Genomic DNA, 16,874 nt, shown 5'->3' with positions numbered 1-16,874 from the left:
CCCACCCGCAGCAGGACAACAGGATGGCAGCAGGGTAAAACCGCACGTGTTTCATTTATTCGAGGTGCTACGTCACCTCCTAGGCACTGAGCTACAGGGCACCTCTGCGCTACATGAGACATCGACTGGGTCTACGACGACACAGCACTCACTGCTACACACACGGCACGGACACGGGGCCGAACGGGGCGGCACGGCGGCGACGGCCCTGCCTCCGCGGCTCCCCGCGCCGGCGGCCTCGGCCCTCCCCAGGCACCGGGACAGCAGGATTTGTCCCCGGGCTCTTCTGCCGTGGGGCAGCGGCAGCACCCGGCGGTGCGGGAGCCCAGAGGGATTTCGGATGCATTGTGAGAAACCGTGGCCGCTGCGGCGCCCGGCGTCGCGGGACGGCGGCTGCCCGGAGCTGAGCCGCCCCTGCACGGGCGCACGCACACCCTGTCCCCGTCTTCAGGCACTTGGTGCTCCGCCGGGGCTGCTCCCCGGGCTGTGGGGGCTCTCTCAGGGCACCTCCCGCAGGCACAGGGCCTCGACGGCGCCACTGGGGCCTTGTGCAACCCCGCCGATGACGAAGAGCAGGCCGGGGGCCGAGCAGCTGGAGCAGGAGCAGCGGCCGGTGGGCATGGGGGGCAGCGGCTCCCACCTCTTCCGCGAGAGGCTGAACCCCTCCACCGAGTCCAGGGGGCACGACTGGTTCCCTGCAAGAGAAGGCACGGCCTCAGCCCCTCCCCGCACACCCCAGGCTCTGCCGTTCCCTGCTCAGAGGCTTTTAATGCCCCAGCTGAATCCCACTAATTGTGGCTGGTCCCCGAGCCCTCCGCAGCAGGGGATCTGCAGTCTCAGTGGTAATTACACGGGGGCACAGCGGGATTAGCAGCATCCCCAGGGTGATGGCTGCCGGCACCCCACTGCTCGCCTTCCCTCCTGCCCTGCCACCAGCTCGCCGTGCCCCGAGCCCTGGCCGTGTGGCTGGGTGCTGCGACTGCCCCGGGCAGCCCTCCTACAGCGTCCCCGCCGCTGAATGGCAGCACTGACCTTTCCCCAGCTCCCTCGGGAGAGGGATGCGGCGCTGCAGCCCTGCACAGCCGGGCTGAGCCAGCATGCGGCGCACAGCACCGGGGAAACGCAGCTGTGGGGCAAAAGCAGCCCTGTGGGGAGCACCAGCAGCCCCTGGAGGGGCAGTAGGGTCTCCCAGTTTTGCCCACACTTGGGAGGTACAGGAGGGACAGAGGTGGGGCTGTGGGGCTGCTGAGCATGCAGCAGCACTGCTGTGGTTTTGTGCAGCCCCGGGGCTGTGCAGGAGGTGAGAAATGAGAGGTGTTCATGCACCGAGAGCCCGTCTCCCCACCGCTGCGGCACCGGTCAGCAACGTGCCGCAGAGGACAGGGAAGGGAACGCGGCCACACGGCTCCCCCAGGTGTTACCGAGGCCGCCCACGGCCACCACTCGTCCTCCCAGGCAGCCGGCCACGAAGTCGGCTCTCTTCTCCCTCATGCGGATGGCGCGGCTGGGCTTGCTCCAGGCACCTGCAGGGCAGAGGCCGTCAGCATCGCCCCCCAGACCCCGCGCTGCAGGCACCATCCGCGCCGCCGGGGCTCACCCTGCACCGGGTTGAACATCTCCACGGTGTTGACGAAGTGGGGGCGGGAGTAGAAGTTGTGGGGCCCCGGCTGCTGCAGCCCCCCGAGGCTGAAGAAGACGCCGTCGGCTGCAGCGCAGGCGGCGAAAGCGCGGCGGCTGGGCACGCTGGGGTAGCGCGTCCAGCTCCTCGTCTCCAGGTCGAAGGCCTCGAAGGCGGTGACGGGCAGCTTGCCCTGCCGGCCCCCTGCACACGGATGAGATTCTGGGGCTGTCGGCACCCCGAGGGGCAGCCGGCACCGCCAGCAAGGCCCAGCTGCAGTGCCGTGGTACAGCGTGCACGGAGAGAGCTTGGGGTGTGCCGGGGGCTGCGGGGGAAATCCCCCCTGTCCACTGGGGAAGCCCTGAGGGGTGCTCGGCTCGCCCACCTACCCAGCAGGAAGATCTTGTTGCCCTGCAGGAAGGCGGATGCCCCGTAGCAGGGGGTGGGCATGGAGGGCAGGGGCTGCCAGTGGTCCTTCGCCGGCTCGTAGACGCGGACCAGCGCCTGCGGAGAGGTGTCTGCTCCCATTCCCCCCAGCGCGTAGACGGCACCGTCTGTGAAACCAGCGGGGGTGAGGCAGGGAGGGCTCCCGGTCACCGCTGCGGGGTGGCCGGGGCCAGCGGGCACGGCGAGGCCTGATGCCGGCAGTGCCCTGACCCCGCTCGGACCCCTCGCCTGCCCCAGCTGCCCGGCGCAGAGCCCGGCACCAGGCCATCGGCTCTAATTATCCTCGGCAGCACCATCTCCCTGGAGACACCATGGCAACACAGCCATGCTGCCAAATCCCTCTCCCGCCGCCGCCGGCACCCCTGCCCGCGCCCACCACGGCCCCGCTGGCCCCCTGCCCCGGGGCGATCCCATCACGCCCCCATCCCAGGAGCCAACACGCGCATCCTCCACGAGACCCTCATCCACGGGCTGCGTCGAGGCTCGGAGGTGAAGTTTGGGCAGAGCCCGACGGCTGCACGCCCGTCCCCATCGCCCACCTCTCTGCACAGCCGCGATGCCCATGGAGGGCTGAGCCAGCGCCGCCTTCTTCTCCCACTTGCCCTCATCCACGTGGTAGACCTCGACGGAGGCGAGGGGGCTCTGCGAGGCGTCCACGCCGCCCACCGCCAGGATCTGCTTGCCCACGGCCAGGGCGGCGGCACCGGCCCGCGGCGTGGGCAGCGGCGGCAGCGCGGTCCAGCGCTGGGTGGGGAGGTCGAGCACCTCGGCGGCGCCCAGCGCGCGCCCGCTGCCCCCACAGCCGCCCAGCACGAAGAGCTGCCCGTCGCGGTGCGCCGCGCTGCAGTAGACGCGCCGCGTGGGCATGGCGGGGAAGGAGAGCCACGCGAAGGCGCCCGCGCCCGCCGCCGCCATGGGACGGCTCAGCCGCCCGGGGGGTCCCCGGGCCCCGCCGTGCCACCCATCCGGCCCACGGTGCCGGCGGGGCTCGGCTTGGCGCTGGCCCGGTTCCCAGCGGGCTCCTGCGGGGGAGAGCGGAGGGGTCAGCACCGGGCACCGACAGCTCGGTGTCTCTGCGAGCCCCGGGAGCAGCACGGTGCTCTGCTGCTGGGATCCCGGTGCCCGGCACGCACCCCACGGGGCTCCCGCACCCCGGGGACTCCCGGTGGCCAGCCCCTACCCGCCCACCCTCCCGCTCCCCAGGGCTCCCGGTTCACGGTCCCGTCCTCCCGGGGGCTCCCGGTGCACGGCCCCGGTCCCCCCGAGTCTCTTCTCCCTCTCCCCGGGTCTCCCAGCGCATCCCCTGCACCCCGGGGGCTCCCGGTGCACCCCCCGCCCCCCGGGGTTCCCTGCGCGCACGGTTCGCGTCCCCCGGGGCTCCCGCACCCCGGGGCTCCTTGCTCCCCGCCCCGGCCTCCTCCCGGGGCTCCCGGTGCGCACCCCCGGAGCCGTCCCGCCGCCGCAGCCCGGGAGCGGGGCAGGCACCGCGGCCGCGCTCACCTCGCCGCCCGTTCCGCCGCTCGCAGCTCCGCGCCGCCGCCCGCCCCGGGTCCGCCCGCTGCCGGTGGGGGCGGCGCCGCGCCCGCCCGCTCCCGTTCCCCCCCCCCCCCTCGCTCCCGGTACCTGCCCCCGGGTCCTTCTCCCACCGTCCTGCCCGCCCCGGGGCCACCGGGCTCGCCGCGCCCTGCCCGGTCACCGTGCTCCAGGGAGGCACCGGGGGGAAGGAGCCGGAGCCCCCCTGCTCGCTGCCGCACCGGGGCTCGCCCCCAAGGGGATCCCCGGGGCTCGGCCCAAACTTGGGGGGCTCAGGGGGGTGGCCAAGGCTGGAGGGAAGCAGGGGGGGCTCCCCTGTGCCTTCACTGCCTGGAAATTCCTCCCCGCTTAGCTGAGCTCTGTGAGCAAACGCGGAGGGAAAGGTGCATCCCCTGGCCGCACAGGAAGGGCACTCACAGCAGGAACAGGGTGAGATTTGCTTTAAAATCGGGTGGAAGTGGCAGGGAGTGTCACTGCTAGGGAGAACACCGCGCTGCGAGCTGGTAACGCCGCGCTTCCCCGGGGCACCGGCACCACACCAGCTGCCCCTGTAGGATGCAGGGGGGGGAACGGAGACAAACAGCAGCGTGGCTGCGTGCGGGGCAGCACCACGGCCCTGCCCCACGAGCAGAGGGGCACAAAAAGCCCCAACCTTAGCCCAGGAGCAGGCACAGGGGCAGAGAGCTCCCACACCGCTGTGAGGGAAGGACAGCAGTTTCCTCCGGGGTTGCCTTCACGCAAGCTCCCAGGACACTTGTGTTTGGGCACGGGGGTTCCCGGTTGGATGGAGTGGACACGGCACACGTCGGAGAGGAGAGGGGACGGCTCAAAGCAACGCCCAGCCCGGGACTTTGTGTGCAGCAGGAAGGAAGCAGGGCACGTCCCCTCCCGAGCCTCTCAGCCCTGGCCCCGCCAGCACAGAGGCATCTCTGTCCATCACTGTCCATCGCACTGCTGGCTCGGGGAGCCGCTCCCCAGGCGGGCCAGGTAGCGGTCATAGTTCTCCTCACACCTCCTCACGCAGCGGAGGAAATAGTCCTCGTCCGTGATGGCCTCCAGGAGGTCGGTCCGCACCAGGCAGACGTCGTACAGCTCCGAGGTCGGGGCGCACCGGGGGCTGCTGCTGCCTCGCTCCGAGAACACCTGCGGGGAGAGCAGAGCAAAAAAGCACCCGCAGCCTCTGCAGGCTGTGCCTGGCACGAGCACAGCACCCAGGAGCAGCGCACACATCCCGCTGGGTGGGATCCTGCCTCCCTCCTCGGCTTCCAGCTAACGGTGTCTCCTGCAAAGCGAGCTGGTGGCAGAGGGCAGGGGTCCCGGTTACACTCCGGAGGTAGAAGATGCAGTTTCTCCGGGTGTCCCCTCCCTCCCAGATGGCTCTTTTGGCTCGGGACCAGCTCGTCACGACGCGTGGCTGGGACTCCCCCGAGGAAAATGCTGCACCAGGCAAGTGGAAGAAAACCGCGCTGTGATGCGGCCAGCCCCAGGAAAGCCTCTGCCAACAGCCTGCTGCCAGAACGGGCTGCGTGCTGCCAAGATAAATTGATCCCACCTGGCTGGTCTGGTGCCAGAGGAGCCCTGAGGTTATCTTCCCTGCTGCCCCGAGCCCAGCAGCCCAATTGACCCGGCTGTGATGGTGAAAGGCAGCGCTCCCTGCTCAGGGAGGCAGCCTGAGGCTGAACCGCAGCGCGTGGAGCCGTGCAAGCTGCTCTCTGCCTGCTGCAGGCACACAGGGCTCCAGCTGCTGCAGGCAGGGACCTCTCAGCAGAGCCTCCCGCATTAATTCACCTGAAGCAGCCCAGGCACAGGATAAAGCCTCCAACAGCGCTGCTCTGGGCAGTGACAGCTCCTGTCACCAGCCACAGACCCAGTAATTGACCGTGCTGGTATGGAAACGAACATCCGACCAGCGCGCCATCCTCCTGCGTGCCCCAGGTGCCCTGCAGACCGTTTCCCAGCTGCTGCAGCTTCCTCCTGTGCTGCCCCACCACAGGCACTGCCGTTTAAACGCGGTGCCAGGACAGGCTGCGGCCATGCAGCCCCAGCAGGGAGCGGGGATGACTCACCCCACGCAGGAGCCTGGCAGCAGCACGGGCAGCGCTCTCCTGCTGCTCTGTGCTCGGCCACTTCCAGCCTCCCCCGGGCAGCCCCAGGCTCCTGGGGGGCAGCAACACCAGGGGGAAGCCTCGGTCCCACTCTGTGCTCTCATGAAGGGACCAAAACGTCTCTGCCCTAAAAGCAGGGACACATTGAGCCGCCTACCTGGGGACGGACGATGGTGTCCGTGTCGTCCAGGCGGATGTTGTCGTCGATGAAGATGTGGTGAACGCTGGGATCGTGGGGGTCGATCCACAGGGGCTTCCCGCCCTGCGAGGAGAACTGATTCCTGGCCCACCTGGAACAGCAAGCGGGGCGGCGAGCCGTCAGGGAGGCAGGGGAAGGCAGGAGGGTGGGCACTGAGAGCACCAGGGAAATGGGACGAGAGGCAGAGACGGTTCTGACCCTCTGCCCACTGATGCCTCCTAGGAAAAAGGAAGCATTTGGCAGCCAGGGGACGAATCTGGGGGCGTTCAAAGAAAAGCAAGAGGCACACCAGGGGATGGAGACCTGAGGAGAGATGCAAGAGCACCACCAGTCTGCCTGCAGGCAAAAACAGGGAGCGTGGAAGTCATCGGGGACACAGCAACTTAACGGCCTCAGGACTAGGAGCTAGCTCAGGCCGGGACAATCACAGGGGAGAGGAAAATGCCTGACCCACTCCCTTACCGCCCTGCGTCTCACCAGTCATAGTGGTCCTGGAAGCCTCCGACTCCCTCCAAAGAGCTGAAGTAGTCGTAGAGCTTCCTCCCATCCTCGCGGGTGGCGAGCCGCTCCGCTCCCCTCCTCAGCACCACCTCTCGCTTGCTGCAGCGTATCTGGCCAGGAGTGAGGTCCACAGAGAGCTGCGGGGAGAGGTGAGAGGTTTCCAAAGCAAACAGACCGTTACCGAGCTGTCACAGATAACGAGCAGCAGGGTGGAGACACCCGATGGCAGCGAGGAGAGAAGATGAGCCTGGAGAGCTTCCTCCCCCCGGGGAAGGGATGCGAGCGACCATCTCCATGCTCCCTCCCCTCGCTTCCATCTCTGCTCGCTCTCAGCTTGCTGAGGGACAACCAGGGGGCTTCTGCAGCTCCTCAGCACTGCTCGTACCAGCAGGCTGCCACCCAGCAGGGCTCCTGCTGCACCACAGACACCCTTTTTTGGGGGAAAGAACCCCCCCAGTCCCACCAGACCCCCCCCAGTCCCACCAGACCCCCTCCCACCAGTCCCACTCACCGCCAGGTCCCGCAGGGCAGGGAACTGCGGGTGCTGCCCATCCAGGGCGCAGCGCAGCGCCCGCAGCGCGCGGGGCAGGTCGGTGCCGAAGGTCCTGAAGACGACGGCGAAGGCCCGGCCGTCGCGGTGCAGCGCGTCCAGCAGGCGGTAGAAGGAGGGCAGCAGGAGGTGGTAGCACTCGCCCTGCCCGTCCCGCAGCGACAGCTCCTCGTGGGGCTCCCCCGGCCAGGCCAGCAGCCGCAGGTACTGCGCGTGGAGGCCGCCGAAGCGCTGCCCCGCGCCCCCCTGGGTGAAGGCCGGGTCGCGGCCGTAGCGGCAGTGGTAGCTGACGGCGTCGGGGCAGGGGGCTCGCAGAGAGGGGCGGTCGCTCACCCACTGCCACTCGCCTGCGGGGGACAAAGGGGACAAGGGCGCTGCTGCCCCTCACGGGACTGATCCCAAGGGCCCTGGTTCCCCGGTCTCCCGGTCCTCCTGCCCCCCAGTTCCCAATTCCCCATCCCCCAGACCCCCCAGTTCCCCACCCCCGCAATACTTTGATTCCCCAGCCCACCGGTTCCCCAGCACGCCAGTCCCCCAGCTTCCCGGTACCCCCAGTCCCCCAGTCTGCCCAGTCTCCCAGTCCCCAATCCCCCAGTCTCCCCAGTTCCCCCAGTCCCTCAACACCCCGGTACCCCGATTCCCCATCCCCCAGTCTCCCCAGTTCCCCCAGTACCTCAATTCCCCAGCCCCCCAGTTCCCCAGCCCCCCAGCATCCCAGTACCCCAGGCCTCCCAGATCCCCCAGTCTGCCCAGTCCCCCAGTCCTCCTACCCCCCAGTTCCCCAGTCCCTGGTCCCCCAGACCCCAGTCTCCCCAGTTCCCCCAGTCCCTCAGCCTCACGGTACCCCAATCCCCCAGCCCCCCGGTTCCCCGGTACCCCCAGTCCCCCCAGTCTGCCCAGTCCCCAATCCCCCAGTCTCCCCAGTTCCCCCAGTCCCTCAGCCTCCCCGTACCCCAATCCCCCAGCCCGCAGCCCCCCGGTTCCCCAATTCCCCCCCCGTGTCCCGGTGTCCCGGCGCTGACCGCCCGTCCCGTCGCGCCCCCACGTGGCGGTGCAGAGGAAGCTGTTGATCGCCTCCCGCGGGCCGTGCCCGGTGACGGTGTCTGCGGGCAGCACGGTGTTGTTGATGTCCACGTGCAGCACCAGCCGCCGCCGCCCCGCCCGCCCGCTCATCGCCCCCGCTACCGGCACCGGCACCGGAACCGGAACCGGCGCCGCGGCTCCGCTTCCGGCACCGGACGGAGGGGGCGTTGCCATGGCAACCGGGCACGCGCCGCGCGGTGGGCGTGGCCACGGTGGTGGGCGTGGCCGATCCCCTCCCTCCCCGCACCGGGCGCGCGGAGGGGGCGTGGCCTGAGCCCACCTACCGGGGGGTTGGTGGGCGTGGCCTCGCCCCGCGCACCGGCGGCGGGAGGGGCGTGGCTTCGCGAGGAGGCGGAAGCGGAAGTGGGCGGTGCTTCCGGCGCTCCGCGGGCGGCCATGTTGGAGCGGCGGCGGCGGCGGCGGCGGCGGCGCGGCGGAGGCGGGCGCGGCTGTGGCGGCGGGCGGTAGGTTGGGGCCGGGCCCCGCGCTCCCCGGCCGGGGGCGCTGCCGAGCTCCTCCCGGCCGCTGTCGAGGCGGAGCCGCGGCTGTGCGGGCCCCGCCCCGCTGCGTTCCCCGCCCCCTCCCTCCGGGGCCCGGTAGGGGCCGAGCGGGGGGGGCCGGGCCCGGGGCGTCCCCGCCGCATCCCCCCCGCCGGGCCCTGCAGGCGCCGCCCGTCCCCGGGAGCCCCCCCTCGGGCGGCCCCGCCGAGCTCCCGGGGCGCCTCCCTGCCCTGCCCGCTGCCTGCTGCCGGTACCGGGGGCTGAGCGGCGGCTGCGCCCCTCTGGCGGCTGGGAGAGGTCCCCGGTGGGGCGTTAAGCGGGCAGGCGTGCCGCCCCGCGGGCAGTGCAACTCGGCGTTTGCCTTTTTCTTGCCATCTTCCCTGCCGTGACCCGCAGCGCACGGAGCGGGGCTGCAGGGACGGGCGGGAGCCGTGTGGCCGTGACCGCCTCTGACCCCACGCCTCGTCCCGGCCGCTCCTGGGCTCGCACAGCCCGAAGCTCCCGGCAGCAGAGCCTGAGTTTGTGCTGTCAGCTGGGCTGCTCTGCTGGCTTCTCCCCCTCTGACGGGCTGGGGTTAAACGCTGTGTCCTCGCCGGCCCCGCCGTGCCTGCTGCCCCCGCTCGCTGTGGAGCTGGCAGCCCTCACCAGCTGCTGACAGCAGCCCAGCTCTGCCCGAGCGCCTCTCCCCTGCTGCGGGAGTTACCCTGAGTGTTGCAAAGCAGCCGCGTTATCCTCCCCCAAATCCCTCTCCTGCTGTGACGTCCGCAGAACACTTGACTGAGATTAGTCTGTCATGCGGAGGCTCTTACCCCCCCGCTGACCTGTGCTTCCCCTCCTGCCTCTCCTTTTGGCTGCTACCGAGCTGTGCCCTAGTGTAGCTTCCCTCTCAGTGCAGCCCACAGAAACACGAGGCTCTGCTCCCTGATGGGCGCTCCCCAGCTGCTGCTCTGGCAGGAACAGGGGGTGTCTGCAGTTCCTTGCCCTTCTCAGGTGCTCGTTGTTCCACCGCAGCTTTCTCCCCTGCATATTGCCCTTTCCACTCGTGCCTCCAACACCGTCAGCGTGCCACTGGCAGGGATTTCTCACTGCCCCCTCTGTGCTGTTAGGGAGGTACCCGTGAAGGTAAAGGTGTGTAACCTCAGCCACAGCACCACACAGCCCCGCTCTTTGCTGCCCTGCCTTCTGCGAGCACTTGGTGCTTTGCCCCAGCTGCTTCGTGCCACGGAGCCCGATCCGAGCGCTGTCCCTCGGGCCGTTGTGCAGGCGGCCCTGGCGATGTCTGTTTCCTCCGTGCCTGCCCCACTCGAACTTCCTACCTCCTACTCTCCTGGCAGCAGCTTGCTGTGACGGCGAGCTGTGAGCCGTTGCTCAGGCACAGGAGCATCAGCGAAGCACGGCTTAAACAGCTCCAGCTCTGCTCTTCGGAAGGCTGCTGCACATTTGGCAGGGACTCGCCATCAATTTCTGAGCAGAATCAGAGAGCTGGGAGGTTGAATCTGACACTGACAGCGCTGAGGTGCCCACACTTCTCAATTCATCAGTGGGAGTGTGGACGTGGCTCGGTCGTGGTGTTCTCAGTACGTGCGTGGGGAAAGGATTTAGGGAAGGGCAGGGTGAGAGCCGTGCGCTGCAGGCCAGGAGTGTCCCTCCCAGATGGAAACGGGCTGCGGATCTCCCTGAGCTACCCACCAGAACCCCGCACCTTGGGGTGGCGAGGTGGGACTGCCTGAAATCTTGGCTTGGGATTGAGGATATTTCTGCGAGGGAAGTTTTGAGTTTTACTGCAGAGAGAAATGCCTGGCAGGGCTTTCTTGCTGCCAGCCCGAGTTAAGCACAGCCTCCAGCCTGCTGGTTGTGAGTAGCCAAAGCCTGGGCGTGATGCTTTCGGGTCCCTGCTTAAAAATGTGAGCTGCTTTCAGTTGCTGTCAGCTAACTGTCTTCTCTCTCCTTTTGAGGTGTCGAGGGTTATTTTTCCAGTAATTTGGACCTTTTTGAAGCGCCCGATTGCCTAATGCCATGAATATTGCAGTGAGCAATGCGGAAGAAAAAGCTGTCCATTCCTGGTCGCGAATTTCCTCCGCGGGACACAAAGTGCTGGAGGAGGCCCTGCGAGTCTTCAACCCCATGTCCAAGGACCTCTCCGACACAGAGACCCAGCTGGTGGCCTTCATCCAGGGCCTCAAGGAGGAGGGCTACCAGCCCACCATCCTGAGGAGCAAGGATGTGTACGGCTACAGCTCGTGCACCGCCGACACCCCCAGCCACACGGAGCAGAGCGCGCCGCGCGGCTGCACCGCCGATCCCCCGAGGACTCCAGCCAGAAACGCCGTGGCCAAGGCGCCCGCGTCGCCCACCCGCCTCCCCCTCAGCCCTCCCAAAGTCTCCACCCCGCCGGTCTCTAAAGGGAACTCCACCAACCTGCTGCTGAGCTCCTTGAAGCAGACGAGATCCGGCACGGCCAAAGCCTCGGCTGTGGGCTTTCCTGCCAGCATGTACCCCGACGTGTACCCCGCGGTGAGGCTCTCCGTGGTGCTGGAGGCTCTGGTGCCGCTGAAAACCCCCGCCTCACGTCTGGAATCCAAGCTGACGCGAGGGCCTCTCGGGATCTCGCCCTCAGACCTTAAACTCCTCAAGGCCTCCGGCCCGCCGAGGCAGTTCCCTTCGGGCAAGGCGGCTAAAATATCGAAAGGTAAGAGGTACAAGCGTTTGGTAAAGAAAGCCCCCGCTTCTGCCACCCTCACTTTCAATCTTCTGAAGGGACCAAAGGGTGGAGTGCTGCAGGAGAGCAACGCCTGCAAAGCCTCGGGGGTCCTGAACGGGAGGATCACGGGCAGCTCGTCCCAGGGCTGCGCCGCGGCGCCGCCGTCCAAGGCCTTGAAAATCAGAGCTAAGGAAGCCCTGGTACGGAAAACGGAGTGGAAGGATGGCAGCACTTACCAGGAGACTGTTGGGCAGAAGAGGAAACGAGCCGCCGAGGCGAGGGAAGCACCGCAGAGGAAGAGGTCGAACGCCATTCCTGTCCAAAGTAAGTCTCGACGGGCTCAGAGCACTTTGAACCTGCTGAAATTCCGGGCCATCAAGGTGGGCAACTCTTCTTCCGACGACGAAGTGAGGAGGAGAGCACAGAAGATTCTTCGAGTCAACCTGTCCCCCGTGATCCGAATTCAGCCCTTGTCCCACTCTCACAGCGTCCCCTGATTCGCTTTCACTTGGTCACTTTTTTTGTAAGTAATTCCACACGAGCCTGACACCGGAGCGGGGCGAAGGCTGGGAGCGACTTTGGGTCTCTGGTGTCTGGTGAGGATACGCCGACTAACCTGCGGACAGAGCAGCCTGCTCGTGCTGCTCCTGCCTGCCCTGCCGCGCAGAACTGACTGCACCAGCACAAAACCACGTTTAGGCACGCGGGACGCTGCCCCTGCCCCGCGGCGAGCCGAGCAGCTCGCTTTTTTTTTTCCCCTCTGGGCTCTCCTCTGAACGTGGCAGGCTGTGCGCTCGCGCAGGGGCAGGACACGTGACTTTCTCATGACATGGATGCACTGTGATAACGCTCTTTTTTCAAGCTGTACATTTACTGGTTTTATTTTGATCAAATTTTCTAACTTTATGATCTATATAGCTACACACCCCTACGTGTGCAGACAGCCCGGGAGCTGTGGGACGATGCACTTCCTCCCTCCCTGCGGGGTCGGGTCCGAGAGCTTTTGTTCCCCTTTCCCGTCAGCCAGTCTTTTGTTGAAGGTGCCAGGATTTCGCTGTGAGTCCGTGTGGTGACAGCCTGCTCTGGGCGCGCTCGGACGGCTCGGCAGCGGGCGGGATTGCAGCCACTTGTTTGTCTCTGACAATGCCAAGCAACGTGCAGAATTATCAGCTGATAGTGAGTGTAGTTTTAATCATACTTTCGGTATTACCTCTGCGTTAAAAGGTGGGGGAGCGTTCCTGGGCTGCTGCCTGCAGGTCTGCAAGGCGCCTCCAGGTGCCTCCTCCGTCCGTCGGTAGCAGAAGCTCTGGAATCACCTCGGGGATCTCCCTCCAAAGAGCGATTCAGCCGCAGAACCCGGTGTTGTTCCGCCCTCCGGTGCCCCCGCTGTGAACGTAGGATGTGAACTGTGCCTGTGGCAGCCTCAGGGCTGGGGTTGTTGAGCAGAGCTGCCCAAAAAGTCCTGCCCGTGTTGTAACTGCTTGGACGCGTCGGGAGCAGGTTCCAGGGGCTGGGAGAGGAGACACCCGCAGTGTTTGAATGTATGGGACGCGTCCCACCGCTATCCCAGGGGGATGTTTGGGCCCGAATCAGAGCAGAGGCGTTGAGAGGAGCACTTCAGTGACCAGCACTTGGGCGTGGAGAGTTTCTTTGTGTCGGGTGGTGTGGATGAAGCAGGAGCAGGGAGAATGGGGATGGAGAGCGGCTCTGCTGCCCCCTGGGTGCTGCGGGGAGGCGTGAGGCAGCTGGGACAGCTCGGCAAAGGCTCTGCCCGTCCCCAGGAGGCACCCCAAACTGCTGCTGAGGGGTTTTGCCTGCGCTGAGAGGCAAAAAAGACGGACCACACACTGGAGGAGGTCGGGTGTGCAAGCTCGGGTGGAGCTGGGGCGCCCCGTGGGGACCTGCACAGCCCCTGCGGAGCCCGGCAGCTCGGGGAGGGGGCCTGGCCCCGCACCCCGTGGTGTTCAGGGCTCCGCAGCAGCAGGGCAGTAATCCACTCGTTCCCAGCTCAAAGCGCCAGGTGTCTGACCCAGTAATCTCTGCACGTCGGCCGCAGGGATGAGCTCTGGGAAGCCGCAGCTCCCTGCGTGTCAGCTCCTCTCCAGCACCTGTCCGGATTTCAGCACTTAACAGAAGGGGTCGGTGCCTCATCCCCAGCTCGGAGAGCGAGCCTGAGGCAGGGAGAGGAGAGAGAGGAGATTTGTGAGAGGGCGGAGGAGCTGGTGTCCCGGGGCACAGTGCTGGTGGAGGCTCGCTGCGGGAGGCGATGGCAGGCTCTGAATCAGGCGCTCGGCTCCGGGCTGCTGTCAGGGATCGTAACTCGCAGTGTTCGAGGCTGACCTGTGAATGCCGCTGGCTGGCTGCGGAGCAGGAGGGAATATTTTCTCCTGCTCCCGTGTCTTGAAATGCCTTGGCAGAGAGTTCCCTTTCCTGACACGGTGCTGGATGAGCACGGACCCTCCGGCGCTGTTCACCGGCCAAAAATCGCTTTGTCCCTTTTGTTCCCATCCCTTCGGGCCTTTCTCATTCCCACGCTCCCACATGCCAGCTCCTGAAGGCTCACGTCAGAGCTTCTCTTCCTGGCGGTGCCCTGAGGAGGGCCCTGTGGTCCCACTGCTCTGCTGGCTCCCCGCTCCCAGCCCCGTAGGAGGGCACCCGGAGCTGTCCCGGGGCCTCTCCGTGCACCACCAGACATCCCCACGGGGCGCCTGGGCTCCTCTGGGACGAGCAGCTGCTCACCAGCAGGGCTGAACACAGCCCGAGCAGGAAGCCTGAACCTGAAGCCAACTTGTCTGGGTCCATCCCTCGCCTCCCTCCTGTTCCTCACCCCTCTGTGCCACTCCCTGCCTCCCCGCTCTGCTCCCAGGCCTCTGCAGGGAGAGGCAAGTGGTCAAAGTGTCTAGGGCTGTGCTGGGGGGCTGGCAGCGGTCAGCGCGGTCTCTGTTGGTGTTTCTGCACATCAGCAACGCAGAGCACCGGGCCCTGAGCTCACAAGGCAGCGCTGGCCTCAGCAGAGCTCCCCAGAGGTCCCTTCCACCCGTAATTACTGTGACAACACTGGGATCATTTGCCTGGCGGGGCCCGGTAGCGGCGTGGCGCGAGGAAAATGCGTTGCCTGGAGTGTCCTGGTGTGTGCCGGGCGCGGGTTGTTCAGACCTGCTGCTGCGTTACTCACTTCACATTCATCCAGGTGCCTCACCCGCGCTGCTCCGGGCACCCTGACAGCCCAGAGCTGGGCAGGCAGCACAGCGCTCCTGCCACCTGCCTTCCTGCCACTGTCACTGCCAGCGGCCAGCCAGGCGGCGGTCAAAGGGCCGCTCTTCAGGCTGAGTTCGTGGGAGTCCATCCTTCTTTTGTTCAGCTGCCAAGAAGCGAGTTTCTGCTTCGCCTCCAGCAGACAAGGCCCGTCAGCTTCCTGCGTGCCCCAGATGTCCGCCGGCGAGGTCCGCGGGGAAGAGCAGCTTGTCCAGCGGGGAGCTGACATCAGACACCGGGCTGAGATCCCGCTGCTCGCTGCTGGACATGTTCTGAAGCTCGTGTGCACTGTGATCACATTTCACCCCCTGCCTCTGCTTTCAGCTGGAGACGTTTCTCCTCGGCCTCCTCCCTGCGAGCCGCGCAGCGCGGCGCTGCTGCTTCCGAGCCGTTTGCGTTCCCCCCGAGAGCCAGCTGCAGTAGCGACCCTGTACAGAAATTCTTAAGCACTTTTCCGCAAAATAGGGGATTATTTTGTTACTCCTCTTTTGTAGCCTGCCGCTCACCCGGGTTTTCCTCACGCAGAGTCCAGCAAAGGGCACCGCAGGGGCAGAATCGCTCCGGGGCCCAGCCGGGTTGGCCCCGTTCGTGCTGTGGGGCACGGGCTGCCGGGCAGTTCGGTGTGTCTGCAGGGAAGCAACAGCTTCTCTTCTCCTTGTGGCTGGCTCCTGAGCTCTGTCCCTGCCCATCCTGCAGCAGTGTGCCAGCATGGGAGCTGCGGGCCCCGGGGAGCCTGGGGCTGCCCCTGTGCAGCCTCTGCTGTCCTCGCCCCCAGCGCCCAGGAGCTGGCCCCGCTCTCAGGGCTGCTGCCCTCTGGAAGCCCTGTTCCCTGCGGGAGCATCCGAAATGACTTCCCCTGCAGGGCTGATTAGGCCTCGCCCCTGGGGAGTCCCTTAAAGGCCTTATTATCCTCCGGGACTCTCCTTGTTGTCTTAATTAGCCCTTTTGGTTCCTGTCGCCCGCAGGCAGCCCCTGTGAGAGTCTGCTGATTCCCACAGCCCCAGCCAGGCACTCGAGGCTGTTACAAAAGAGCGGGTGCTGCAGAGCTACCCCCAAAATACCTCCCCTCCTCCCTGGGCACGGCCTGCAGAGCAGGGCACTGGGGAGTGCACCCCGGTCTGCCCAAAACCCCAAACCCTGCAACAGGACAAAGCTGCAGCGTTCCCGGGGAGCCTCCTGGCGCAGAGGCCGGGACGTGGGGCTCCAGGTCAGCACGAGCTCCTCTCCACCAGCCACCTCCACACCACCCCGCTCCTCTCCAGCCCAGACCAGTGCCACCAGCACAGCCGCTGGTGGTGCCCAGCACCGGGGAGCCCCGGGAGACACGGGGCAGCAGCCACCGGCCGTGCCCAGGCTGCTGCTGCCAGCTCCACACTTTTGTATGGTGAACCCGCACGGACTGACCATCTTGTTCCCGAGTGAACTTTTTACTGTTTCATTTGTTTGTGTAGAATGTTTCCGAAGGTATATTTAATGTTCGATATGAGGCCGGGCCGCCCCGCTCTCGGTGTTGTATATTTTGGAATGGCATTGTTGAGCGAAAAGACAGCGTTGGTGTTATTCCACTCTTAGGAGGGAACGGGACAAAAAGCAGCCTGTCTTTTCTCTTAAATGAAGTGAACTTTTTGTTATGAAGTCCTCGTAGGTGTCCAGCCCTTCAGTAAAATGGTGCTCAGAACCGCCCAGCGTGTCCGGCTCTTCTTTGCTGCTGCTCCCAGCCCCGTGGGGACGCTGCGGGGTGGCCTCCTCGCTGTGCCCCTGCTCTCCCTTCCCCCCCTGTGAGGCCTGGGGTCACCCAGACTCCCCGAAGGAATGCCTGGATGCGGATGAGAGATGCTCCAGAGCAGCACCACCTCTATCAACGGGCAGCAGCCCTCATTCCAGGTCAGTTCCCAGCTCCCCGCCAGCCGCTGCCCACCCTGCGGCCTCCCCCTGGATCCCTTCTGGCTGGTTGAACACAGCGCCCTTGTTCTCCGCTGGGCGAGCCGGCTCCGGTGTGTGCCGCCGTGCCGGCGGAGCGCTGACCCGGCGCTAACGGCGGCGGCACCCAGCCGAGCAGCGGCTCCTCCCCGTGCCACCGGCAGCAGCTGGGAGCTGGGAGCTGCCGCGGCGCCCGGGTGAGTCAGCCCCGGGGAGCCGGGGCGAAGTCCTCGGGCAGGGAGCTGGTTGAAGTGCTCGGCTCCCGAGGATGTTTGGGAAGCGCCGGCCGCCTGCTGAGCACACTGAAGTGCTTCCAACGCTCAGCCCAGCGCTGCCTCCTCCCCTGCGGCTCCCCGAGCCACGCAGCTCGCTGCTGGTGCTCCCAGCGCTGTCCCAGTGCTGCCGGAGCCGGGGCTGCAGGCTCGAGGCGGCAGCTTCAAAGCGCTGGTGACAGAAGTGCTG

The 16,874-nt window shown here is 66.5% G+C and overlaps 3 protein-coding genes across 3 annotated transcripts; 1 reads left to right on the top strand and 2 right to left on the bottom strand.

The window, feature by feature from the left end:
• Positions 1-35: 35 nt before the first annotated feature.
• Positions 36-3,090, bottom strand: KLHDC8B (kelch domain containing 8B). Its single transcript, XM_084531095.1, has 5 exons — positions 2,605-3,090; positions 2,008-2,172; positions 1,598-1,822; positions 1,422-1,523; positions 36-695 (listed from the first exon to the last, which is right to left on the bottom strand). The coding sequence occupies exons 1-5, from the start codon at positions 2,978-2,980 to the stop codon at positions 499-501; spliced, it is 1,065 nt and encodes a 354-aa protein (XP_084387221.1). The 5' UTR covers positions 2,981-3,090; the 3' UTR covers positions 36-498.
• A 933-nt stretch (positions 3,091-4,023) lies between these two features.
• Positions 4,024-8,180, bottom strand: LOC311442195 (uncharacterized protein). Its single transcript, XM_084531094.1, has 5 exons — positions 7,976-8,180; positions 6,915-7,300; positions 6,380-6,540; positions 5,861-5,993; positions 4,024-4,741 (listed from the first exon to the last, which is right to left on the bottom strand). Exons 1-5 carry the CDS (start codon positions 8,124-8,126, stop codon positions 4,535-4,537), a joined length of 1,038 nt encoding a protein of 345 aa, XP_084387220.1. The 5' UTR covers positions 8,127-8,180; the 3' UTR covers positions 4,024-4,534.
• Positions 8,181-8,506: 326 nt separating this feature from the next.
• Positions 8,507-16,174, top strand: CCDC71 (coiled-coil domain containing 71). Its single transcript, XM_084531093.1, has 2 exons — positions 8,507-10,390; positions 10,492-16,174. Exon 2 carries the CDS (start codon positions 10,553-10,555, stop codon positions 11,732-11,734), a length of 1,182 nt encoding a protein of 393 aa, XP_084387219.1. The 5' UTR covers positions 8,507-10,390; positions 10,492-10,552; the 3' UTR covers positions 11,735-16,174.
• The last annotated feature ends 700 nt before the right edge of the window (positions 16,175-16,874 follow it).

Source organism: Aythya ferina (assembly GCF_964211825.1).
Source record: "Aythya ferina genome assembly, chromosome: 10".
Lineage (NCBI taxonomy): Eukaryota > Metazoa > Chordata > Aves > Anseriformes > Anatidae > Aythya > Aythya ferina.
The sequence above is the reverse complement of the archived record's forward strand: the minus strand, read 5'-3'. Positions and strand labels throughout refer to the sequence as shown.